We start from the raw sequence: 25,642 nt of genomic DNA, 5'->3' as shown, positions 1-25,642 counted from the left end.
CACAGGTCTTATCAAATGACTTTTCCTCTTAGACAAACAGCAGCACTCTGTGAAACAGGACTTCCTTATTTATACTTCCTTCAAAGCACCGTGAAGACATGAGATATTCTGTACTTTACAGTTCCCCACTGTTTTCACTGTCTATATGCATATTGATATATGGTTATGTATATAGTTATACCTCCTCAATGTGCTTCAACAAAGCATTAGCATTATATCAACATATTGAACTTTTGTTATATTGCTATTTATAAATATTATACTGCAGTAATTATTGATATTATTCTATTTCCCAGCTCACTTATCTCCCTTTTTTAACCCTGTCCAGCATCTTTGCTATTTGATAGCAAAGATGCTGGACAGTTTTATTGCGAAGAAGATGCACATTATTCCGATATCAGTGTACATTACATATCAGTATCTTCTTCTTGTTACATAAGCCTCCCTCAGACGGAGGGTGAGGAGAAACATGTGTAGCGTCGCTGAGGTGAAGATTGACAGCTGTCTCTGTGTTTGTCAGGTGTTTGAGCAGACGTGCTGCTTTCATTAGATGAGCAACAGGTGCTAAAAAAGAACTAAAAATACCTGCTTAGTGCAAACAAAATCACTAACCACACACGTTTCTTCCCCTGGAGACTATTCATTTTCTCAGCAGCCGAGCTACTAACTAACATAAAGAAGATAAAGTTTGTGCTGAGTGTGCACACGTGGAGGAGACAAACGTCTACAGGGAATTCTGTGGGTGTTTTATTGATTTGATCAAATCTGAATGAGTTTAGTTAAGTTTCTTTTGGGGGGTGTTGTGCATCTTTTAAATGATGAATTCATGATAATTTGGCAAAAGATAATTCTCATTGCTTGTATGATGCTTTCATGCAACCTCTCTTGCAACTGAGTTTCTTCGTTTTGAACATTTCCTGCATTTTTCTTTCATGGTGTTAATGCTTCTTTGTTGAATTGTAATACTTTCTCCATTTTTGAGAAAATTGTATGACAATCATTGACTTTATTACCACTTTTTAAAGATATTTAAAGTGTCTATGGGATGTTCACGCCCGGATCAGCAGTCAAACATGCTTCATCTGCTTGTGATGCACGTTTCTTAAATGTCTAATGTCCGAATCCTTCATTGATTCCAACTAGTGAAGACGGGGAAGCGTCATTGGGTTTGAATGTCAGGAGGAGACTCATCAGAGGTTAACTCAGAGTTCGAATCAGGCCATTCTGTAGTTGTAGAAGCTGCAACGTGTCCACAGTGTAACCAGAATGCTTTGTGGATCTGCCAGATTTTTCTTCTCCCTTCTTCCCTCCCTCCCTCCCTCCCTGTCTCTAACATCATGGGACGGCCATGCCTCTTTTGGAAAGGTGGATTATTGCACAGGTTGACGTACAATGTTTTTAAAAATATCTGTTTTGTGTACTTTTGGATTACTGTTGACTTTTGAGGGATTGACAGAAATGATTAATTATATCGGCACATTTTATTCATTAGAAAGATGAAAGTTGGTCGAGGAAGGGTTCAAATGGAAAAACATACAATATATGAATGACTTGGGAAATGTTCACAATTCATATTGACCTCTGGTTGGTAGATTTTATTTGGATGCAATGGTTGTGTGACATGATGAATCTGCAGCTGGTTGCAGATGCTTGACATCAAGAGATTCTGCCCTGAAAAGAAGTGTGATATGTTTCACTTGGATATAGAAAATGATTTAGTCTTAAAACACTGGAGCTTGAAATGCTCTTGGCAACGTTTTCATCTCCATCTGGTTTCCTCCCTGTGCGTAAAATGCGCAGAGCTCAGACATAGTTCTAAACCTCTTTCCTCCCTTTTTAAAGAAACCATTAAGTACAAATGAACATATCATATAAGCTTTTAAACAAAAGAACCTTCTGCATAACCGAAAACCGCTTCTTTTGGAAATAAACCCGAGCTAATCTGCAACTGATGTGCTGCGTTAAACAAAAAACATCCAGTGTCTGAACGATAGAAAATCAGCTCAGCGACACAGTGTCTCGGGTTTGATGCAGAAAGGACAAAAGTTTAAATTATGAAAATCCACTGCGAACAGGAGGGCGAACGAACACGTCTGAACGGTGGAGAGCCGGTGCGTAAAAGACGAGTGCGCTCATCGTCCACGTTTGAGCTGAAACGTGAACTTGTTTGACATGGTTTCTTAAGACGGCCCCTCTCTCTGATGAAGGAGGGACTCTGCCCCTTGAACATGTACAAGTGATCTGCTGCGCTCGGGACCTCCCCAAAACTCTGTGGCATATAAAAGCCAAGCTAAGTCATTTGTTTAAGCAGTAGGGAGTTTCTGCTAGGGTCTGGATTGGAGTTACGCAAAGACCGGACCCTACCGTACATGAGTGGTGTCTGAGGAAAAAAAGGATTCCCCCCTTGTCTCAAAGAATCTACATGTCTAATATTTAGACATGTTCAGCTTTGTGGATATTCGGTTAGCTCTGTTGCTGAGCGCAACAGTGCTTTTGGCGAGAGGTCAAGGCGAGGATGATAGTAAGTATCACTTTCACACTTTGATTTGACTTGTTTTGGGGACTTGTGGCCCCCTCGAGATGTGGATAGAGCTCGAGGATGCTGCGCTGTTTGCTGGGAGTGGTTGTCCTCTGCGGGATCCCTGGCTCCAGTGATGGGGATGAGGTGTTACTCAGTGAGGCTGCAAGCGAGTAGGAATTCATTGACTTGGATTTTTCTGATCGGCTTGATGCTCTCTCTCCCTGACGTGCAGATACACGCTCAGTGCGCGTCCTGCTGCTGGAGCGCAGACCTGAGGGGAGCAGCTGCGCGTTCTCTGAAGCGCACTGACAGGAGTGTGGGTTCAGGGAGAGTTGAAGCAGGGCACAAGCATTTAAGACATCTGGGGGGGAAAAGGGCGAAAATGCCTTGAATGAAATCTTGATTATACTTTGTTTGGAGATCAGGTTTAGAGAAAGTTTTTCCCCCTGTGCCAATATGTGCCCCAAACCCCCTTTAGGTCCCTGCCCTCCCAACAGCTTCACCTTCATCAAAGAGGGGGAAACAAAAGTTTGTTGAGGATCAAAACGTGACAGTGGAGACTTTTTCTGGCTTTATAAGGCTTTAAACGTTTTTGCAGAAAAAAAAGCTTTGGGAGGTTACCATACACAATAAAGCAACATTTTTCCTGTTTGCATTAAACTGGACTTTGTTTGCTGGAAAAAAAGCAGCAGTGGAAAAATCGCTAAAGTCTGACGTCGACAGTGAAAAAAGGTCTAGACACCAATTAATCACCAAGCAGGAGAAGAAGGGTGCGGAAGACACAGTTCTGTGGGCCAACAGCGCAGCTCTGTGGCAACTAGTGGAACTGTGGATCCACCGGGGCTCACTCCTCTAAGGCCTCAAACTCCCCAACCACTAGATTGAAATGTGATTGTGCCCAGAGTTATTTTCCACAGGAGCAAATCCTTCACTGCAGTCGAGCAGATGTTGGATAATGACTTGTGGTTCCTTTTGCTCCATGAAGTTCTGTATTCTGACATGACGCAGGCCCAGGTTACTTAAAAAACAATCCCTGATGTTAAACTTCCATAGAAGCTCGGTTTCTGCTCACAAATCATTCAATAAACGTGTTCCAGATGAAATCTTAGTGTGGCCTGGATGACAGTGATCAAGGGACAGAAAGGTCAAAGGTTTCTGTTAGTAAAAATAGACATTGGCCAAAGGGTGCGAGCTTCATGCCAGAGGTCAGGACTTTACATCAGCGTTCATTGCAAGTACAATATTGAAAAAAGTGACACTGATAAATCAACACTTTGCTGAATTTTAGGTTTTGAGTGTCACATTGGATCCAAGCAGCTCTAGTTTTATGAGTTTTAAGTTGTCTTGTCTGGTGCAGGAACACATCTGGCTCCCATGGAACTTCAAACCCAGTTGATCACTCTGTTTTTGGGGGGGGGGGGATATTTACTCTGACTGTTACCAAACTCACCGCGGTTCTCTCCTTTCCTTTCAGTGTCATACGGCAACTGCGCATTAGATGGACAGTTGTACAATGACAAGGATGTATGGAAACCAGAGCCCTGCAGGATCTGCGTCTGCGACAGTGGAACCGTCATGTGCGACGAGGTGATCTGCGAGGACACATCCGACTGCGCCGACCCAATCATCCCAGACGGAGAGTGCTGCCCTATCTGCCCTGATGATGGTACAGCGCCTTGATCCTCCTCAGCCTTTTGTGTGGTTAACAAGCTTTGTGGCGCCACCTAGTGCCTTCCCACCTTGTCTCTGACAATCTGAGGCTCCTGGGCCATGAATGGATTGAGGCCCTAAGCCTGCCTGCTTGCCTGAGGATTTTCAGTCGCTTTGGATTTACCTCATTTCAATTTCAATATGCATTCTTTTAACAACGGATTACACCTGCTCTTTCCTGAAGCCTGGCAGTGAATTTTTTATTTCTCATCATCATGCTTACCTGTGCAGGGTGCAACACGGCCTATACATGTCTCATTTCTCCCAAAACAATCTCTGTTTTCCACTTATTCTTTTGCAGAAATGAATTTGAATCAAAGAAGTCAACTTTTGATTCACAATCACATTGTATTTAATACTTGAGTCAGCACTGACTTCTTGTTTCGACCTGCTGTAGATAGCTTAGAGCTTCAGTTCAATGCTAATCCTCACCCAAGCACCTTTGCTGTCACGTTTCCTTTTGTAAATGTCCATAGTTACGAATGTTTCTCTCATAAATGTTCAAGAGGTGTTGACACTTTCTTCTCCGTTGGTTCTATAGGGATTGAGGATGGCCCAACAATGCCTGAGGTATTTTGCCCCTTTTTAACCTTCACTGATATTGACGTTAATGTGTATTTAGGTTTGATTCTCATGTCTGAACATCATAATGATCTCTCTCCTTGGAGAAGCTGACATGGCCCATTCATTTGAGATGGTCTAAATGAAACGTGACAACGATGCAGCCTAACTCCGTTTTTCTGTTCCTCCGTAGCCTGAAAAGGGAGAGACTGGCCCCAATGGAGACAAGGTAGGTTCCAGTTCACTTCAACTCTCACCATCATTTTCTGTCTTTAGATGCAAATGTATATTTTTAATGATAATGTAATAATTGTCCTTATGGTACCCATAGGGACAGATAGGTCATGTTTGGGCAGATGCATTTGTCCCAACGATGACATGTTTCCATGTTGTGTAGTTTTGTGTAGTAACATGTACAACTTTGGCACAAATCCGGCCACTTTAATCAATTTAGTGAAAATATGTAAAACATGTGCTTTGTATTGGTCCTTTCCTGAGTGAGCCCCTGCACACTGATGAAGCTGCTGATGACCTTTGATAATTAGGTCAACAGGTCATTAAAAGTTCAAGTCATGCAGCTCGAGTTAGTTTAGAAAGGAATTAAAAAGTAATGATAGGAAGACACAAAACCTACAAATTTAAAATTAATATTATATTAATTATTATTAATATGAATAATGTTAATATATTTTTTTCAAACTTTTGTGCTTCAAACAAACACCTGATTCATGTATTAAAGGTGGAAAAAATGATCTTAAGTGAAGCCATATACACAGGATTTTGGTCCAATATACCGGACACTAAATTAAAAATGAATAACATATTATATAATATCACCAACACACCATGTCTGCTTGGCTTTTTTCTACAGGGTCTGCCCGGTGCTCCTGGCAATGATGGATTCCCCGGACAGCCCGGTCTTCCTGGCCCACCCGGCCCCCCTGGCCCCCCTGGCCTTGGCGGAGTAAGTATCACCGAGTCAGAACATCCACATGCATCTGGGTTTCATCTGAAGTGTCGTCAGAGGCTTAAAGAATCTGGGTTTGTGCTCAGTTACCAGCAGCTGGGTAATCTCTCCTCTGTGTGCATCTCAGTGCTGGGAGGGCAGACAGCTCCCTGGTCCTCAGCTTTAGGTTTGGGGAAGATGTCGAATATCTTAGTGTTATTAACATTTATACTATTTTAACATGTGCTACAGGCTCTAACAAGAGGGTAGCGTTAGCACTACTTACTGCTCTCCTGAGGTAGAAGACATTACTATAGGATTTACACAACTAACCAAGTCACAGCAACCGTATAAAATAACACACTGAACAGCACTTTTAATTGTGGTTCCACGGAGCTCAGTTACTGACCCTTTATCCTTTGTCCTCTGCAGAACTTCTCTCCTCAGATGAGCTACACTGACCACTCCAAATCCAGTGGCCCACCTGTTCCCGGCCCAATGGTACGAAGGATTTTTGCTTTACTTCTAAACATGGAGCAATACTTTCCCAGTTTAGATATTCACATTATTGTCAGTAGTAGACTTTTGAAATCCAGTTCCATGTTTGGTCAGTTGTAAAGGCTTTATTTCTGTATCTTGATCAACAGGGTCCTATGGGTGCTCGTGGTGCTCCTGGATCATCTGGCTCCTCTGTAAGTGTTCTCTCTTATCAAATACATGACAAGCTCAGTGATTAATTTTGACACAGGATAAATGCATAAACGTAAGAGAAAGAAGCTGTTGGATTGATCTGTTTATCTTGTTGTCTTTCAGGGTCCTCAGGGCTTCACTGGACCCTCTGGTGAGCCTGGTGAGCCCGGAGCTGCTGTGAGTATATCAAATCTAAATAATCATTTGTTCTTAGTTCTCTGTTATGAGGAAGTTGAGTTTGACTAAAAAACATCGACTTTGTCCACTTTAACGAGAACCCCCATGAATCTACATTACTATAATCAATAAGATGTTATTTACTCTGTTTGCATCCAAGTATTGATTGTAAAGTTTCACACGTTACTTCCTGTTCTCTCTCTTCCACTTCCTGTTACACACACTCCCCCCCCTTGCTCTTTACCCAGTAAATATTCAGCATTAATTGATTGATGCTAATAAAGTAATTTATTGGTATTTTCAGGGTCCCATGGGTCCCCGCGGTCCTGGTGGCCCCAATGGAAAGAACGGAGATGATGTAAGTGACTTATTGATTATTTCCTTCCCTGTCTATCCTGGTGTTGATTCTTCTACACCCATTATCAAATACTAACCTTGCCTCTGTGTGTCTTCAACAGGGTGAGCCTGGCAAACCTGGACGCCCCGGTGAGCGCGGAGCTGCTGGATCTCAGGTGAGCGATATGATCTGTTTTTAGAGTCATTTAAATTAATTTCCCAGCATTAGTTCTCAAAACTCAGAATAAATCCTCATAGTAAGATTTATGACATGAATGCGAATCTTATATGAATCTTGTTTTCCTCCTGCAGGGTGCTCGTGGATTCCCCGGAACTCCCGGACTCCCCGGCATCAAGGGACACAGAGTGAGTGCAGGAACCCCCAAAATCCTCCTTCTTCAACCCCTGTGCTGTAGCTTAGTGACTGAGCTTCATGATGCTCATTGATTTTTGTCCACAGGGTTTCAGCGGTCTTGATGGAGCCAAGGGAGACGGCGGACCTGCTGGACCTAAGGTGAGATAGCAGGATGTGCTCTACATGACAAAATCCACTCGTTTGTTTTAGTTTGAACCACCAGGTTACAGTCATCTAATCTCTTATTCCCTCCTGTATTTGTCCACAGGGAGAGCCTGGTTCCTCCGGTGAGAACGGTATCCCCGGTGCCATGGTGGGTTTTGGTTCATGTCAAACAATTTGTTGATTTGCATATAGAAAAGCTGATATGAAAAATGTCTTAGCACTGTGATGTTAATCTTGTTCTGTCTTTTCCAGGGTGCACGTGGTCTCCCTGGTGAGAGAGGCCGCCCCGGACCCCCTGGCCCTGCTGTGAGTAATCGTATCTCTTTACTGAAACACCTGTGACGGCCACTGTTTCTGTCTATCTCTGATCTTTAGCCACATAGATGTGTTAAAGTTTAAAATGTCATCTTTTGACTCATGTACGTTTTCCTTCCTCCTCTGCAGGGCGCTCGTGGAAACGATGGCAACTCTGGTGGCTCTGGACCTCCTGTGAGTTGGTATTTTTTGCAACTTGCAGATTCACGCAGGCTACTTAGAACTTTTTAGTGACACCAATGCAAAATGCTTGTGGGATTCAGTGGGATGATAGCGCAGAATTCGTTGCTAGGTTTTTGTTAAATGGTTGCACGTCTTTGAGGATCAATTTTGTCTGCTGACATCATGCGTCTTGCTTTTTCAGGGACCCACTGGACCCGCTGGTCCTCCTGGATTCCCTGGTGGTGCTGGAGCTAAGGTAGGTGACCTTATACTCCAGACAACTTTCACATCACATCCCAACAGACAAATGGCTTAGTATGTTAATTATCCATAGATCCGGTGCAGCAGTAACTGTACTGCTTCATGTCTATCAAGTATCACTGCAGACTATTTTGTGGTCTGCGTCGTTAAATCTTTTTGCTAATGTGGCTATTGATGAAACAATATTTTAATTGATCAGCCCCTCACTCACTTTGTCTCAATGTCTCATCATCTCCCTGATTATGCTCATTAGTAGGACAATTATATTATGGTTCGATTAATAAATTAAACTCCCAAGGCTCCAAAGTCAGCCGTGAGGAAACACAAAACAAAATGTTATTTACACCAGGTGGCACAAGATCAGCTGACCTGTGAAATGGACCTGACTTCCTGTAGCTCCTCCTCTCTGCTGCAGCTGAATCTATTTGAATATCCTCTAAGTCTCACCTGTTATTAAGTCACACACTTGGAACAAATTGGAAAGAACTGTTTAAGACTAGTGTCGAGACTATTTTACTGTCATTTGTTTTATTTTCATTATTAGTCACAATATTAAAGACACTGTTGCTTCCCTCCACAGGGAGAGTCTGGTCCTCAGGGAGGCCGTGGATCTGAGGGACCCCAGGGATCCCGTGGTGAGCCTGGTAACCCAGGATCTGCTGGATCCGCTGGACCTGCTGTGAGTAGACACTGGACTCGCTCTAGGCGCTCTTTCACACATTGTCAAATCAATATCATAAATAAAAAAATCTAGTATTATTCATGTTAAACACTTTATGTCCTTCTTCTTTCATCAGGGAAACCCCGGATCTGATGGTGCCCCCGGTAACAAGGGTGGTCCTGTAAGTCTCATGCACATCGATCACATTCATGACACTTATCTGCTGCATATGAGGTTTTCTAACTTCTTGATTCTCCATCCCACAGGGTTCTGCTGGTATTGCTGGTGCTCCTGGTTTCCCTGGAACCCGTGGTCCTTCTGGAGCTCAGGGCGCTGTTGGTGCTCCTGGTCCCAAGGGTAACAATGTGAGTAGACAACTGCCTGGGTACATTTTGAGTTTTAACATACGTGGCTCCTCAGTGTTATAGATCATATGACGACTTAAATGAAAATGTTTCTCTGTTTCTTCCAACAGGGTGACCACGGTCCTTCCGGTCCTAAGGGAGAGCCTGGTGCCAAGGGAGATGGTGTAAGTTTAAGTAACAAAATACTGATATTGGGAAATAACCAGAGATGGAAGACCTTGGTTTTCGATGACCTTCCTGTCTTTTCCAGGGCCCCGCTGGAGTTCAGGGACTCCCTGGACTCTCTGGTGAAGAGGGAAAGAGAGGAGGTCGCGGAGAGCCCGGTGGTGCTGGAGCTCGTGGACCTTCTGGAGAACGTGTACGTTACCCCCTCGTTCTCTTCAACATTTAAACTTCTGTCCCAGGCTGTAGTTGCCACTGATTTAAGGAGGAGTTTGAACTGCATCATGGGCCGAATGTTTAAGATAATATTTGTAATGGCCATGACACTTCCCTTTTGTATTAAAATAACACAACATCACATCTCCTTCTTTACATCCTGTTATCAAGGTTCATACACAGGATTTTGCACAATTACAATATGCTAAATTCCCAAGGGGATTTACTGCTGAGCATTAACACCACAGTTAGTGACATGGTCTGTTGTGTCTCTTCTTCCTGTTAGGGTGGCCCTGGGGCTCGCGGTTTCCCTGGTGCTGATGGTGCTGCTGGTGGCAAGGTGAGTTAGTCAGCCTTTCCAATATCAGTAGTAAATCTGTCAAATTCACTGTAGCAGAGATTTAAATATGGACATAGACTTACCCTACAGTTTGTCCTGACTCTTGTTTGACAGGGAGGCCCTGGTGAGCGTGGTGCCCCCGGCGCAATGGGATCTCAAGGAGCCACTGGTGAGTCTGGCAACTCCGGAGCTCCTGGTGCTCCTGGATCCAAGGTGAGTTCAACTGCATATACCTTCATTTGTGTTGATAAAACTAAAAGTCACTCACAAAACTCTTTTCATTATGCTCATTGAATCTCATATCCTGTTTATTCATAGGGTGTGACTGGTAGCCCAGGAAGCCCTGGCCCTGATGGCAAAGCTGGACCCACTGTAAGTATTGAGTCATTAGTAAAATCTGATATATTTTTTTATTAAACGAAGAAGATTGCAGCTGTGATAAATTATTCTTATCACGATTAGGTGGAGAGCATGTTTTAAATGTTTTCTTTATTCTCCTGTTAGGGCACTCCTGGACAAGATGGCCGCTCCGGACCTGCCGGTTCACTTGGAAGCAGAGGACAGCCTGGAGTTATGGGATTCCCCGGACCCAAGGGACCTGGTGTGAGTAAACAGAGCATCTCCACTGGTTTTACTTTCAAATGCAAAATTAAAGTTTTCACTGAAATAAAAGATCACAAACTGGAATTAAAAGGACAACTAAACTGATGCAAAATCCATAATCAGCAGATGTAAGTGTGGACTGTGTTCTTGTTAACAGGGTGAGAGTGGAAAGCCCGGCGAGAGAGGACCTGCTGGTGCTACTGGAGCTCTTGTAAGTACTTGTATATTTTCAAACTCTGTACATTTATTTAAATTCAAAATAAATGCCAATCAAGCTGAAAAGCTGTTGATAATTGGTTTGGCTCATGTTTTTGTTCACAGGGTGCTCCTGGCAAAGATGGTGACGTTGGTGCTCCAGGACCTTCTGGCATTGCTGTATGTTTTTCATCTGCTTCATTTAGCCACATACTGTGATGTTTCTATTGTTTATTTTATAGGAAAAATTCATATCTTAATGACCGTTTCCAAGGTTTCTCATTATTGACTTTGTTTCTTTTTCCTCAGGGACCTGCTGGAGAGAAGGGAGAGCAGGGACCCGGTGGTTCTTCCGGATTCCAGGTCGGTTTCTCTGCAGCCTGACTTCTTTCTCTGTCAAAATGTTTTAATTGTGTTTCTGAGCTGTGTCACAATTCTACATATTTATCACAACATTTTTCTTATTCATTATTTGCGCAGGGACTTCCTGGACCCCAAGGTTCTACTGGTGAGACTGGCAAGCCTGGTGAGCAGGTAAGAGTCACAGGGAATTGGTTTTGTATCCGAACTAGGCCTTTGTTTATAAGGTAAAAATCTGTTGCTATTCATAGATCTCATACAGAACCAGATATAAACCAAATAAAAACATGTATATAGATAATACACACACACACACACACACACACGACATATTTTGTCATTATACTCCTGTCATTTTTACTTTTGGGAGATTCATTGCACATCAAGCTGCTCAAAATCAGTCACAGTAATTCAGAATCCATGATAACCATCTCCACTTCCCCTCTTTTCTTCAGGGTGTCAACGGTGAGTCTGGACCCCCCGGCCCATTCGGACCCAGAGTGAGTATCTCCTCCAAATGCAATCACTGTTCCTCAGTTCCTCTTTAGCTAAAAGGGTCATGACTGATGCGTCTGCCCTCTTTCCTTCAGGGCGACAGAGGTTTCCCTGGTGAGCGCGGTACTTCCGGCATTGCTGGCCCAACTGGAGCCCGTGGTGCCCCCGGACCTGGTGGTAACGATGGAGCTAAGGTTGGTTAAATAAAAAAAATATTAACACCGTTTGCACATTTACCTGACGTTGTTGTCCACTGATTATGTCCAGTGGATTCTTGACTTGCTGCTGATTTGATCAATCGACGGATAAATACTGTGATTATTTAATGTTTTTTTGTTTGCGTACAGGGAGAGGCCGGTGTCAACGGCGCCCCTGGTGTCAATGGATCCCCAGGTATGCAGGGTATGCCCGGTGAGCGCGGAGCTTCTGGTCTCTCCGGTGCCAAGGGAGAGAGAGTGAGTATTGCACAAATACAACACTTAATTTATTTATGTTTATCGTGACCCGAACCAAATGAGAGACAGTTTAAATTATTGGTCACAAGGGGGAGAATCTGTCTCACTGTGTAGTTTCACCTGAAACAAAAGATTTCCTTTCTGTCACATCATTTCATCTTTCAGATTTTTACTTGACTTTTCAGGGTAGAAAAACATATCTTACATCTCCAAAATGTGTAAGACAGGAGCATAGACCACATTAATTCAGAAAATATGAAGATTATTGAGGAATACCAAAATGCTAGTGGTACACTTACTTATCTGATTAGCAAAATATAATGTACTGACATATTTAGGTTCTTGTTATGAATAAAAACTGGCTAAACTATATAATCAAAAGTGACCTTCATAACTTTGTTCTTGTCTCAGGGTGATGCTGGTGCCAAGGGCGTTGATGGTGCACTCGGCAAAGACGGCTCACGTGGTATGTCTGGTGGTATTGGAGTCCCTGGACCTCCTGGTGCTCAGGGTGAGAAGGTGAGACCGGACACAGCTTTGCCCTTCTCCTGCAACTATGACAGATCCAGGTTCACGATGCTTGGGCTTTGTTATGTTATCACGAATTAAGTCAAGTCTGTCATCACTTGTCACAGCAGTTTTATTCATATACACAGTATACAGAGCTGATATCAGTTTTCAGAAGTGTTCCTGGACTTAATCCTTCATGATTATCTTAAACAATATAATGGATCATCAAGCAAATAGCTCAGATTAAGCTATGAAATAAGTATTTACAACCAACTGATTTGTCTGCTGACCTGATTTCGTTCCCGTCCCCCTCTGGTTTTAGGGTGAGGGTGGCGCCCCTGGAGTCTCTGGAGCCAGTGGACCTCGTGGTTCTCCTGTAAGCGCTTCTCCCAGCACACACCTAGCTTCAGACTAAAAACCTAAACAAGTGAAACTTTATTTAACTTCGACACACTTACGTCTGAATGACCCCAAAACTTCTTCCATTATTTCTCAGGGTGAGCGTGGAGAGGGTGGACCTTCAGGACCCGCCGGATTCGCTGGACCTCCTGTAAGTCCTTTGATAATTAGATTTCAGGTTTTTCTACAGAATCAGATGCTTGCAACTGTGTGAAATTACACCTGAGATCAGGAAGCATGTGTTGACTTGTGTTGTCTCTTGACCTCCGACCCCAGGGTACTGATGGTCAGCCTGGTGCCAAGGGAGAGGCTGGTGACAGCGGACCCAAGGGAGATGCTGGTGCCCCTGGACCCGGTGGACCTGTTGGAGCTGCTGGTCCCCAGGTAGACCCACAAATCAGATGATACTTACTGTTCTTTGCATGTGGTCCCACTTTCCTAATTTATTTAAATAATTTCTGATAAATGATTGGATAGTGGTTCTTCTCTAACCTACAAATGTTCCTGTCAACAGGGACCTTCTGGACCCTCTGGACCTAAAGGTTCTCGTGGTGGTGCTGGACCTCCTGTGAGTATCCCATCGACATTTTAACATTTGGCAAAGTTGCTGATAAAGTTTCATTTGTGATTTCATTTCTGTGTGTGTGTGCTTTTAGGGTGCTACTGGTTTCCCTGGACCCGCTGGCAGAGTTGGACCCCCTGGCCCCTCTGTAAGTACCATCACAACCAACACATGATGTTGTCTTCAACCTGTTTGTATATTACCATCAAGGTCTTCAGCACAGTTCGGTTCAATATCTCGACTCCTCTTTCGATTCCAGGGAGTTTCCGGACCCGCTGGACCCGGCGGACCCCTTGGCAAAGATGGAGCAAGAGGAGGCCGTGGTGAGACTGGCCCTGCTGGTCGCCCTGGTGAGGCTGGTTCTTCTGGAGCCCCTGGAATGAATGGAGAGAAGGGATCTGCTGGTTCCGATGGTGCCCCTGTGAGTTGCGGCCGTGACTATGCACTAGATGTTCTGTCAAGGTATTTTCATTTGTGTGCCTGCTCACTGGTCGCTGTGTCTCTTTGTGCAGGGTACCAGTGGTATTCCCGGACCCCAAGGTATTGCTGGTGGTCGTGGTATGGTTGGTCTCCCTGGACAGCGTGGAGAGCGTGGTTTCTCTGGCCTCCCTGGACCCTCTGTGAGTACCCTCTGGTTAAAGTGCATCCTATATAGTCTGTGGGCTAAATTACAGCAAAACATAGAATATTGCTAGAATCTTTATTGTTTCTTTTGCATTAACACAGTATTGCACACACAGGTATATTCAGCTCATAATTTTATACCACACCTGAGCACATCATTATTTCTGTCCACATACATGCAGAGTGTTAACCTCTCTTGTGTCTCTTCAGGGTGAGCCTGGTAAGCAGGGATCCTCTGGACTCCATGGCGAGCGTGGACCCCCTGGACCTTCTGGACCCCCTGGACTGTCTGGTGCTAGCGGAGAGGCTGGTCGTGAGGTACGCGATATCGATCACAATGAATCAGAGACATAGAGTTCTCTGACAGGAGAGACAAAACACTTATTCATTTATTGGCTAAGGATGCACTGTGTTAGCTCGGATACCAAGCAAATGGTTGCTGACCATCGAACCCTGTGATGATTGCTCCTCCACAGGGATCTGCCGGTCACGATGGTGCCCCTGGTCGCGATGGAGTTGCTGGCCCCAAGGTAACCTTCCTCTTCCTCTTTCAATCTTTACCAAATAATATCTGAAAACAAAAGCTTCTGCTTGAGTCCTGCATAAACATTACTGTTAGCTTTAAGCCGCCTAGCATTGTGTGACTGGAGGTTTGCTCCCCCTGTAGGGAGACCGTGGAGAGTCTGGTAATGCTGGATCCCCTGGAGCCCCTGGTGCTCCTGGAGCTCCCGGAGCTTTCGGCCCCTCTGGCAAGAATGGTGACCGTGGAGAGTCTGTAAGTTCAACTTGACACCACTGAAATAAATTTGAAATTGTACATTTGGAACCTTACTGAGAAGATAACTTTCCCAATCGCTCTCTCTTTCCTCCAGGGTGCCGCTGGTCCTGCTGGTCCTTCTGGCCCCGCTGGTGTCCGTGGACCTGCTGTACGTTCATTTCTACACAATATGCATCATTTACACATATTGGCATCATTTTTTAAATAATGCAGAGCCTGAGATGGCACCTTGACCTCCTGTTGTCTCTGTTCAGGGCCCTGCTGGTGCCAAGGGAGACAGAGGAGAGGCTGGTGATGCTGGAGATAGAGGCCACAAGGGACACAGAGGATTCACCGGTATGCAAGGTCTGCCCGGTACCGCTGTAAGTAACTGTTTCCAAAATTACACAGAAGCCAAAAAAAAAGTTTGGAGATTTCAGAAACAAATATTTGATGTCGATGTCTTCATCTGGTTGTAGGGAACTAGTGGAGAGAGAGGACCCGCTGGTACCTCTGGACCCGCTGGACCCAGAGTAAGTACAACTAGTGCAACATTTCTCACTTTACTGGTACTTTACTTTCAACACAGAATAAAAATAATAATAAAGTTTATTTGTGTAGAGCTCATGGCCACTAATAAAACATAGTGCATGACAATCAGGACAATATAAAAATGACCAGCTTGATTTTATCAATTGATGTTTTCTCTTCACTTGCTCATCATATTGCTTTTACTCCATAGGGACCTGCTGGATCTAATGGTTCTCCTGGTAAGGATGGCATGAACGGTCTGCCCGGACCCATCGGACCCCCTGGACCTCGTGGTCGCAATGGAGAGATGGGACCTTCTGTAAGTTGCGCCGCTCTCTTTATTATATCCACAGATTTGTAAAATGTTACACTTTGAAAGTAGCTGCAGCTTGTAAACCCCCTGGTGCCTCCAAACAGGGTCCTCCCGGACCTCCAGGACCTGCCGGACCCCCTGGTTCTCCTGGTGGCGGATTCGACTTCATCAGCCAGCCATCTCAGGAGAAGGCCCCCGATCCCTTCCGTGGAGGCGGATACCGCGCTGACGACCCCAAAATGATGCAAGATCGCGACATGGAGGTTGACACCACCCTCAAGACCCTGACTCAGAAGGTCGAGAATATCCGCAGCCCCGACGGTACCCAGAAGAGCCCCGCCCGCATGTGCCGTGACCTGAGAATGTGCCACCCTGAGTGGAAGAGCGGTGAGTGCATGGCAGGGACCTTTAGATAAAGTATAGCATGAGGATAAGCTCTGATTCACAATGTTTAATGTCTCTCTGTTACAGGCTCTTTCTGGGTCGATCCCAACCAGGGCTCTCCTCTGGATGCCATCAAGGTCCACTGCAACATGGAGACCGGAGAGACCTGCGTCTACCCCAGCGAGTCCACCGTCCCCATGAAGAACTGGTACAACAGCAAGAACATCAGAGAGAAGAAGAACGTCTGGTTCAGCGAGGCCATGACCGGTGGATACCAGGTGAGGAGGTCGAGGGGGAAAAAAAAAGAGTCCAAAAACTTTCCAGAAATCATCCTCATAGTTACTCATGCTTTCCTCTCTTTCCTCCTCTCTGCAGTTCCAGTATGGCACCGATGGAGCTGATACCGAGGATGTCAGCATCCAGATGACCTTCATGCGCCTGATGTCCAACCAGGCCTCTCAGAACGTCACATACCACTGCAAGAACAGCATCGCCTACATGGACGCCGCCACCGGCAACCTGAAGAAGGCTCTGCTCCTCCAGGGCTCCAACGACGTCGAGATCAGAGCCGAGGGCAACAGCCGCTTCACATACAGCGTCAGCGAGGATGGCTGCACGGTGAGTTCCTCGAAGCCAGATTTTCGCTCCTTGTAGCACTTGTGCACAGGTAATCAGAGCTGTTTCTAACCTTCTCTCCTCCTCTTCCTCTCCACAGACACACACTGGCACATGGGGCAAGACAGTCATCGACTACAAGACATCAAAAACATCCCGCCTGCCCATCATTGACATTGCTCCTATGGATGTTGGTGCCCCTGATCAGGAATTTGGCGTCGAAGTTGGCCCCGTTTGCTTCTTGTAAAAAAAGAAAGAAATATGGACATGACATTGTTGTTTTTTTTTCTAGCGGTCATCTCTAAATCCTTTTTTCTATGCATTCAAAACTCATTCGGCTGCCATTGGTCCACATGCTTAAAACCACTCTACTGAAGACGGTGTTACTCCAACTGAAACCAACCACAAGGACACTTTAAAAAGAATCGTTTGTTTCCACTGGCAACAAGAATATAATATATACTTGTGTAAAATGTCCCCCTGGAGATTGAGAAAAAAAAAAAAAGATCCACACGCAATGAAACACAGGTGACTTTTGCCATTTTCTACCACTGCGGAAGGACATTGAAAACAACAAGTGATATGTACCATTTTTCTGGTGTTAAATAAATTGTAAAAAGTGTGAAGTGTCTCCTTGTTCTAAATTCACGAAAGAGAAACACCCGAAAGACAAAGAAGCTCACCTTCATCACAATGTGTAGATGGCTACCTCATAACAAGAAGTCACCCCCGTGTTTTTTTTTTTCTTAAACGAAAAGGGTATATTTTACACAACAAGTATTCAAGGGAGTAGAAAACATTCAAAGGTGCTATTACTAAATCAAAGAGGTCCAGTTATTGGTGTTTGATGGTGAAACTAAAAGCCGTCAATACTGTAATCTCTGCCACTAATGCCTGCAGAACCTTTGGTGCTACTAAATTGATTTGTTGTCTATGCAATGCAATTGTTTTCTTCTTAAGTGTTGGTTTGACGACAGAGGTCGATGCAGATGTTACGCATGCAAAAATCATGTCTCTGTAGATACAACAGAAGCAAGTGACTGGTTCAAATCTCATTTCCCTGCCCGTGTGTTCAGTGTTGATCTTTTCTGTCTGTTTGCCCCTGTGGAAAAAAAAAAAAAAACCTCCTCTTCACTAAAAGAAATAACAGCACACATCATCCCACCCTGTTGTTTATGTTGTTTGTTGATGTCTTTTTTTCCGCGAAGGGTTTCTTAAAAAAGAAATTTGAAGCAGACCCACTTTTCATGGTTTAAAAGAGAGATTCTGTACTTATTTTGTACATGTATAATAAATCGAGATGTTTTTAATTATTTTGGGTGCTGAAATAAAGCATGTGAAGTGGTCTACTCAGTGGCGGAGTTTTCACTGTCCTGTTTGGCAACTGTTGTGAAACTGAACCAAAAAAAAAACTAAATCAGGTGTTAAGGATTTGGTGTAAAAAAACACGGTGCTCCTCACTGAAGCTGCAATTTTTACACTTTCAAAGGGAAGACGGTGCAAGTAAAGTAGAAATCAACTGTTCCACAGCAGTTGCACTGAATGTGTTTCTAATGAGCAGCAGTGAAAACGAGGCCAATATCCAATCAGGCTTTTTCATTTTCGCTCGACACTCACAAAAGGAACGAATTACAGCTGAAATTGTTCATTGGTCACATAAACTAGGGAAATGAATTTGCATGGAAATAAATGTTCACCTTTAACAGGAGAGAAGATGTGTGTGTTAAACTCCAACACACAAATAACAGAGGAACTACACCAGCGCCCTCTTCTGGACTCCCAGTGCAACTACAGCGACTTTAAATCAACACTGAACCAAACAGGATCAGAAACCTGCTGCTGCACTGAAGGTTTTTAACCTTTAACTTTCAACCTTTGACCTTCACCCCACGGCGAAAGTGGAACATGTAAAAGAGGCTGAGGAAAGACTGAGGAGGTGTAAAGAGTGTCGTTCGTTTCCAGGAGTCGTCCGAGACACGTCTTCAGTTCTCAGGCAGAGAATCTTCACAGATGTGTTTTCTTTCTTATTACAACCTCTTGTTCATCGGAGGGGTCCTGACCCTTCATTGAGAACCACTTGGTTTGGCCCACATCCCACTTCCTGTTTTACCAGATCTGGGCCACAAGTGAGCTAAGGCAATACCGCAGGTCAACCAGAGGTGCCAGAGGTGGCCCGAATTAGTTTTGTGCCATTTGGACCATATTCACCACATGGCCCACTTTAGGTTCACAGCCAGATGACACCTTGCCCAGAGCACTGCATGTTTACCAAAAACAACCCACATCTGTTTTGGTGTTTTTGAGCCAAATTTGCTATTTTTGCAAGTGGGCCACTTTAAACTCACATCCATCTTGTCTGGGCCACAAGAAGACCAGAAGGGCCACTACATTGCCTCAAGTGGCCCACATCCGTTTGCTATTTGGCTTGTGATTAACACAAATCCATTCATCATCTATACCAATTAGCCTAAGCCCCAATCTGCATGTCTTTGGACTGTGGGAGAACCACTCACATACATTTAAATGCAAGTTGAGGCTGACAGTGTCTGCCACACCTCCTCAGAATCAACAGCTCCTGAATCCCATCAGGTCGTCAGTGGAGCAGCGTGTAAACTTCCTCAGTCGCTAAATACTTTGGACTCAAACTCTTAACGAGCGTCTTCGGCCTTCTATCATGTTACTTCCTGTGTCTCCCAAACATTAAAAGTAGGACGTAAATTTGATTATTTTACTATCAAAGACGTGCTATTGAGCCTGGTGAAGTAATTCTGTGTTTTTATACACTGTGTAATGTGTAAACTCCTCCTGTAGTAAGGAGCTGTGTGAGGCATCTGTACAATGGAGGGTGTGGATGTTAATCTTCTAAAAAGGGCAGATTACAAGTGATGGAACAATGACTGAGTAAATGAGGCTTTTGATATTTTTTTATTAGTAATCAAACAGGGTGGAATAACGAAAACTGCACACTTCATCTATTGTAATGAGGCAAAGAAGAAAAAACACATTTCTCACAGCAAAAATCTAGAACTGTGGCAGCAAACAGGTGCATGAACGACACGTTCTCTGTCCCTTTTCTTATTGTCTGCAAAAGAAAAGAAACGAAACTCTTTGACTCATCAGTAATGAAGAATAGGAGGAAGTCCGATGAGTCTGTTTACCTGGGCAGCGTGTCACAGTAAGGGTCACTATACAGACAGGGGAGGAAAAACAAATGTGTGTTAGTTAATCAGCCGACGTCTCTGAGGGAAAAGTGACAGAAGGAATCAAAGTGGGTGAGTCAGTGGGTGAGTCAGTGGGTGAGGGTCTTACTGCTGGGCCATGATGAGGGGGATGGTGGGGCTGTCGGACTGCAGGGGCGGAGAGGCCCTCTCCCCGGTGCGGCTGTTGAACATGGGCAGCGTGGACAGAGGTGGAGAAACGCCGCGGCTCCCCGACATGTTCCTCAGCTCGTTGGTGTTGCCGTGAATGGTGTGGTGGTGGTACAGCTGGATCCTGCACCAAACAGAGGATCACCCACTGTGAGGTGTGTTCTCTAAAGGCTTCACGTGAGTTTATATAGTTTATTATACAGTATTAGTTTAATATGAGACTCAAACTGTGATTCTGAAAGTTTTGGATGTTTTTTTTTACCATGAGAATCACTGAAAACGTCACATGTCAGAGTCTAAATGACCTCATGTACTTTTTACTTAAGTACTTAACTACAGCTTTGAGGTACTTTGCCTGAGTATTGCTTTGTTTTTGTTATGTTTTACTGTGTCTCTACTTCATAAAATTGAACAATATTCGAATATTTCTACTCTGACAACTAACACATTTTCAGATAATTCCATCCAGCCATTATCAATATTGATAATTTTTCGGGGGTCGCATCAATTTAGTGGAGTAAATAGTATATTTCCCTTTAATCAAAGTACCTTAAAATTGTACTTATGAACAGTTCTTAAGTAAATGTACTTAGTTACATTCCACCACTGCAAAAACTCAGAAAACAATGAAAAGCTAGTTGTACTCACTGGTTCGTCCTTGCATTCCTCTTTTCACTGAATTAAAAACAAAAGAACAACATGTCTAAGTTCACTGGGATCAATGAAGAGATTTGATTTCTGTCTCTCCCTGTAGTGGGAGGGGGGGGGAGGGTAAAGATACAGATACATACACTCCCTCTCTTCGGCCGTACATGATGTAGGCGAGCAGCAGACACAGGATGATGGCGAGGATCAGAGGAACGATCACCGTCACCAAGTAGTCCGGGAAAAAGTCTCTGCTCGGGGGGGACTCAGGAGGGATGAAGTCCCCTGCGGCCTCCAGGATCCCGGAGCCGATGGTGGGAGCAGGAGGAGCCGGCTCCTGCTTCGTCAGATCAAACTGCAGAGGAGGAGGAGGAGAGAGGGGGAGAGAGGAGGAGGAAGAAGAGGAGAGAGAGAAAGAAAGATGAGAGAGGAAGGAGGAGAGAGGAGGAATGTGTAAAAAGTCACTAACTGCTTTAAATCTTATATTATTATAATTATATTTAGAGATAATTACTTTTGCATATAACTTTTCCACATCTGACATTTAAGACATTGAACTAATCTTGAGTTTTATATTTGTGTGCAGATGTGAGTTTGTCTCACCAGCTCCATCTTGCACCAGCTGATGCAGTTGCTGGGAATGCTGCAGAAGTTGCAGCCTCCAGGGATCTTGACCTTGGCCCCCGACGAGCACTGCCTCTGGTACTCGGGGGTCAGGGCCCTCAGGAGACAGTCTGAGAAATACTGTTCGGACCCCACCTTCACATACACACTGACACAGAGAGGCGGGTTTTTAAACCAACACACATTTCAGTCCACACACTGAGGCTGCAGGAATCTGTGGGTCTACCCTTCGAAGTGTCCGGCGAGGGGGAGGGGAACTCTGCCTCCTCGGTCCAGAGCGTTGGTCATGTTGAGGATCTCCAAGGCCTCAGTGTCCCACAGCTTCTGCAGATCCTGCTGTATCTCATCCTGGACAGGAGAGGGCAGCACCTTCTCAATCTCCCTCAGCTTGATGAAGAATTCAGCTTGATAAGGCAGTAGCTTCTCTGAGCCAGACATGAGAATATACAAATATATATATAAAAAACATTCATAATCACCAGTACAGTTCATTATACATCTATGATATGATTTAAATACCTGCAACGATTTTGATGACGAGTATTTGTCTGGTAGTTTCATAGTTCCGCTTGTTGATGGCGTAGATCTGTCAGAAAAGACATAACAGTTAATTAGAATAATAAATCAGTTTTTAAATCAACAGATTTAATCTTTTCATATAATGATGCTTTACATAGCAATATTTATAATTATCATTACTATTATTGTTATTTATTCTCTATTTCTGTATTAGTTATTATAACCTTTACCCCCTGGAGTCCTCTGTGATTATGTTTTATAGATGGTTTTATATGATTCATAACTTCACACCGTAAAACAAGTAACGTAATGAGTTGGAATAGAGACAAAATGTCTCGTACAACCTTGGACTGTTCAATAATAATTGTTTTAGTGACTGTGACGATAAAGATTTTTGCATTTCTTGTACAGCTTTGTACAAAAAAAATGAGACGTTAGATTTATGGCTTTGATTTTGTGCTGCAAAAGAATCTCATGCATGTGTGATGAAGACAGTTTAAAAAGCTTTAGATCACGTAAAGTCAGTGAAAATGAACTGAGGTCTGAAGAGGGTAAAGGGTCGAGTTCTAGTGAACAGCTGTAAACTGGGGCTACATGTAAATGGAGCAGTGCTGGTTTTCAAGTTGTAATAAATTCTGTTTGAGACTAAAGTGACACTTCAGAAATTTGTGTTTCTCTTCTTCCTCTTCAAAGATCAGTTTCTTGCTGAATTATTAATGAAACAGAGAGAAATTCAAGCCTTTGTCTTTGAGGGTTTGAAGAAGAAACCTGACGTTTTCCACTGATGTTTCAGATTCTCCTTCATTTCAGCTGCAGTAGAATCTTATGTTTGAGTCGTTTATTGCAGGAACAGGAAAAAACAATATGTCAGAATGTAATTTAAATAAGGTCAGAGGTCGAGGTTGAGGTAAGGATTTTTAGGGACAGATGCTGATACTGAAGGGAAGTAAAATAATTTCTTATATTAAACCCTTATGACAAAGAAATGAATGATACAGTTTAACCATAAACTTGATAAAGAAAACACAAATTTAACCAAATATAAAGAACCTGAAGTAAGAAAACCAGAAGTAAACATATTTTAAAATGTATTGTACATTTTTCTACATAGTTTATTACAGTAACTACTTTATGACAGTATCACATGTTTCCTGGTTGTGCACCTCTTAGTTGACATCATACCTCGATTATGCTTTTCCCCGGAGACGTTGGCGTGCCGTACAGGAAGCCGTTATCGTAGGGATGCCTCTGGGTGAAGCGCAGCCACTCCGGGAGGTCGGGGTAGTGCTGCCTGTTGCACTTAAAAATCATGGGGTCATCGTACAAGTACCCGGCTTCATACCACACACACACACAGAGAGAGAGGGAGGGAGAGAGGAGCAGAGAAATAAACACACACAATAAGAACAAACTGCACAGTTTAAGTTTGTCGAACGGGTGAACTTCATGACTCAGGGTCTCACCGTAGAGTTTGGACAAAGGTTCAAAGTCGTTCTGGAAAGTTTCTCTCATCAGCTCGTGTGTGAAAAACTTCCCAACAGGAATGGTGAATTTGATCTCTGCCCTGGCCCCAAACAAACTGACGGCACAAACTGGGAGGACGAGTAAGAGAAAAAAAGCACAGAGATGAATCTGAATGTTCACAAAGTTTAACTTGACTTCAAACAGTTAAAAGACCCCCCCCCCTGATGTTGGAGTTTTAACAGTTGGGCCTTTGATACTTCCCAGCTGACATCATGTTTACACTTAAAAAACAGATCTGATACCACAGCCGGATGGAGGCCTGCCGGTGTTGTGTTATCTCATGAAGTGGAATAATTGTAGACATAAACTTGCCTGTGAAGAAGAGGACCCAGCTCCTGCAGCCTGCCATCTTGTTTTCCTTTTTTGATTGACAGGGGCAAGCGGAGAGGGGCTTGGTCTCAGCCAGCGACGCGTCAGGTCTATTTATACTTCACTCACCTATAATAACATCCGGACAGAGTCAGTGTGAAATGTGGAGGGAGTCAGAGGCGGGATTATTACTCCTGGTTGTATAATCACTTCTCTTTTTAAAGCTGGAGGTGAACTGAGATTTCTACATAGAGAAAACACAAGAAGATTGTAGATTTAAAAGATAAAAGAAAATTTGTGTATGTTTTTTCCCAGTATATTCTATTAAAGAACCTAAACTGCATCTGAAAGAACGGATGAAAGTAGTTTTAAATATTCACATATCTAGAAAATCATTTGACTCTCTATTGACTGGAGGTATTAGTTAATAAATAATAAACTTTATTTATACAGCTCTTTAAAAACACAGTTACAAAGAACTTTAAATGGTTTAAACTGGATTAAAACGTTTCAGGACAAAGGAAGTAAGGTCAGGGAATAAAATAACACAGAGATAAAACATTAAAATAATAACAACACAATAATGAGGTAATAAAACGTATGTACTCCGATTCATAAAAGTATTTTTATAAACTGATATCTTATAAGAAGTGATTTAAAGTTAGTTCTATAAACAGAAAAAAAAACATTAATTTTTGTCATTCAACTCTTTCACTCTGTCACTTTCCTCAGGTTACACACCGTGACTTTCACTGCAGAGCTAGGTGGCGCTGTTGCCTCACTGACAGCAGCCCGGTCTCTGTAGACGTTGTCCCTGCAGTTGTGTCCTTCAGCCTCAGTGGGTCTCTGCTGTCAGACAGAATGAGCTCAGTAAACATGAGCAGTGTGTTGTGGTCCCAGTGTGAGACTCACAGTGTTTGTCCTTGTGCAGCTGAATCAGTGGAATCAGTATAAAGTCCTGATCAGTGTGAGAACAGCAGGGGGAAGCTTTGTCTGTGATGATACTCGTGCATGTGTGCATGTGTGCATGTGTGCATGTGTGCTGACAGACGCAGGACGCAGGAAGCAACAATGTGGCCTGAGAAGAACGGATGTGTTACTGGAGGTTTGACGTGAGGGAAGTTTCACTGGGTCCTAATGAGAGTCGAGTTCAGGACACCTCAGGTTGATCTGTCAGATGGAGCCAGATGTGTTTTTCAAATGTGGGAAATTATAATAATAATAATAAAAAGAATACAACTTTATTTATATAGCACTTTTCAAAATCAGGTTTACAAAGTGCTCCACAAACATTGAAACAGAAAAATGACAGACACAAAGACACAAGAAATCTAGGTAAAAGACATTTTACAAAACTTAGTCTTTAAACGAGATTTGAAGGAGGACAACAGCTTGTCTGATTCCCAGATTCTTCCATCGTCGTGGAGCCCTCACAGTTTCTATTTGAAATCAGTTCTGAGTGTGACAGGAAGCCACAAACTGGTTCTTCTAATCAATGTTGTGAATACTGTTATTTTGTTGATCTTCTCAGTTACACGCAGCATCTTCTGCACTTCTGTCCGTCCCGTGAGAGAGATCCTCACACAAAGGAGTCCTGGGTTTGTTGGTAGTTTTACTCTTGTTGAGGGTCAAGAACAGAAGATGTTGCACCTTGTTAAGATCTGTGAGACAACTTGTGATTTGTGAATATGAGCTATACAAATAAAATTTGATTGATTGATTGAAAGTCCGACTTGAGGGTGCGTTCCAGTCGCAGCTTCCAACTCGGGGGTCGGTAATTCCGAGCTCTGTGTATAGGAATGCGGCATTTCTTCTCTTATCTTACCTTACCTTGTCTTGCTTTATTATTTTTGCCTTATCTTATCTCAAATTAACTTACCATACCTTATTTAACCTTATTATCTTCT

General features: G+C 43.5%; 3 protein-coding genes across 6 annotated transcripts; 2 read left to right on the top strand and 1 right to left on the bottom strand.

The window, feature by feature from the left end:
- The first annotated feature begins 2,237 nt into the window (after nucleotides 1–2,237).
- LOC117753402 (collagen alpha-1(I) chain-like) lies at nucleotides 2,238–5,925 on the top strand. The gene is made up of 7 exons (XM_034571480.1): nucleotides 2,238–2,374; nucleotides 2,428–2,521; nucleotides 3,996–4,187; nucleotides 4,773–4,801; nucleotides 4,986–5,021; nucleotides 5,664–5,756; nucleotides 5,887–5,925. The coding sequence occupies exons 2-7, from the start codon at nucleotides 2,440–2,442 to the stop codon at nucleotides 5,923–5,925; spliced, it is 471 nt and encodes a 156-aa protein (XP_034427371.1). The 5' UTR covers nucleotides 2,238–2,374; nucleotides 2,428–2,439.
- On the top strand, nucleotides 4,980–17,910 carry col1a1b (collagen, type I, alpha 1b). 3 transcript variants are annotated; one of them, XM_034570890.1, is made up of 48 exons: nucleotides 4,980–5,025; nucleotides 5,660–5,756; nucleotides 6,171–6,239; nucleotides 6,386–6,430; nucleotides 6,552–6,605; nucleotides 6,910–6,963; nucleotides 7,064–7,117; nucleotides 7,254–7,307; nucleotides 7,402–7,455; nucleotides 7,565–7,609; nucleotides 7,714–7,767; nucleotides 7,906–7,950; nucleotides 8,141–8,194; nucleotides 8,780–8,878; nucleotides 8,997–9,041; nucleotides 9,127–9,225; nucleotides 9,336–9,389; nucleotides 9,476–9,583; nucleotides 9,890–9,943; nucleotides 10,058–10,156; nucleotides 10,262–10,315; nucleotides 10,448–10,546; nucleotides 10,704–10,757; nucleotides 10,868–10,921; nucleotides 11,051–11,104; nucleotides 11,222–11,275; nucleotides 11,557–11,601; nucleotides 11,692–11,790; nucleotides 11,944–12,051; nucleotides 12,463–12,570; nucleotides 12,884–12,937; nucleotides 13,058–13,111; nucleotides 13,237–13,344; nucleotides 13,475–13,528; nucleotides 13,617–13,670; nucleotides 13,782–13,943; nucleotides 14,035–14,142; nucleotides 14,357–14,464; nucleotides 14,623–14,676; nucleotides 14,814–14,921; nucleotides 15,019–15,072; nucleotides 15,179–15,286; nucleotides 15,383–15,436; nucleotides 15,646–15,753; nucleotides 15,852–16,134; nucleotides 16,219–16,409; nucleotides 16,507–16,749; nucleotides 16,847–17,910. In XM_034570890.1, exons 3-48 carry the CDS (start codon nucleotides 6,186–6,188, stop codon nucleotides 16,991–16,993), a joined length of 3,906 nt encoding a protein of 1,301 aa, XP_034426781.1. In that variant the 5' UTR covers nucleotides 4,980–5,025; nucleotides 5,660–5,756; nucleotides 6,171–6,185; the 3' UTR covers nucleotides 16,994–17,910. The 3 variants fall into 3 exon arrangements, with proteins under 3 accessions (XP_034426781.1, XP_034426782.1, XP_034426784.1); XM_034570891.1 differs by lacking the exons at nucleotides 13,237–13,344; nucleotides 13,475–13,528; XM_034570893.1 differs by lacking the exons at nucleotides 13,475–13,528; nucleotides 13,617–13,670; nucleotides 13,782–13,943; ... (5 more) ...; nucleotides 15,179–15,286; nucleotides 15,383–15,436.
- Nucleotides 17,911–19,654: 1,744 nt separating this feature from the next.
- On the bottom strand, nucleotides 19,655–23,846 carry sgca (sarcoglycan, alpha). 2 transcript variants are annotated; one of them, XM_034570938.1, is made up of 11 exons: nucleotides 23,739–23,846; nucleotides 23,366–23,494; nucleotides 23,085–23,236; nucleotides 21,903–21,969; nucleotides 21,610–21,808; nucleotides 21,363–21,531; nucleotides 20,906–21,114; nucleotides 20,763–20,789; nucleotides 20,056–20,238; nucleotides 19,905–19,931; nucleotides 19,655–19,828 (listed from the first exon to the last, which is right to left on the bottom strand). In XM_034570938.1, exons 1-11 carry the CDS (start codon nucleotides 23,773–23,775, stop codon nucleotides 19,822–19,824), a joined length of 1,206 nt encoding a protein of 401 aa, XP_034426829.1. In that variant the 5' UTR covers nucleotides 23,776–23,846; the 3' UTR covers nucleotides 19,655–19,821. The 2 variants fall into 2 exon arrangements, with proteins under 2 accessions (XP_034426829.1, XP_034426831.1); XM_034570940.1 differs by lacking the exon at nucleotides 19,655–19,828 and having other exon boundaries at nucleotides 19,901–19,931.
- Nucleotides 23,847–25,642: the final 1,796 nt, after the last annotated feature.

Source organism: Hippoglossus hippoglossus, chromosome 19 (genome assembly GCF_009819705.1).
Source record: "Hippoglossus hippoglossus isolate fHipHip1 chromosome 19, fHipHip1.pri, whole genome shotgun sequence".
In the NCBI taxonomy this organism is placed as follows: Eukaryota; Metazoa; Chordata; class Actinopteri; order Pleuronectiformes; family Pleuronectidae; genus Hippoglossus; species Hippoglossus hippoglossus.
The sequence above is the reverse complement of the archived record's forward strand: the minus strand, read 5'-3'. Positions and strand labels throughout refer to the sequence as shown.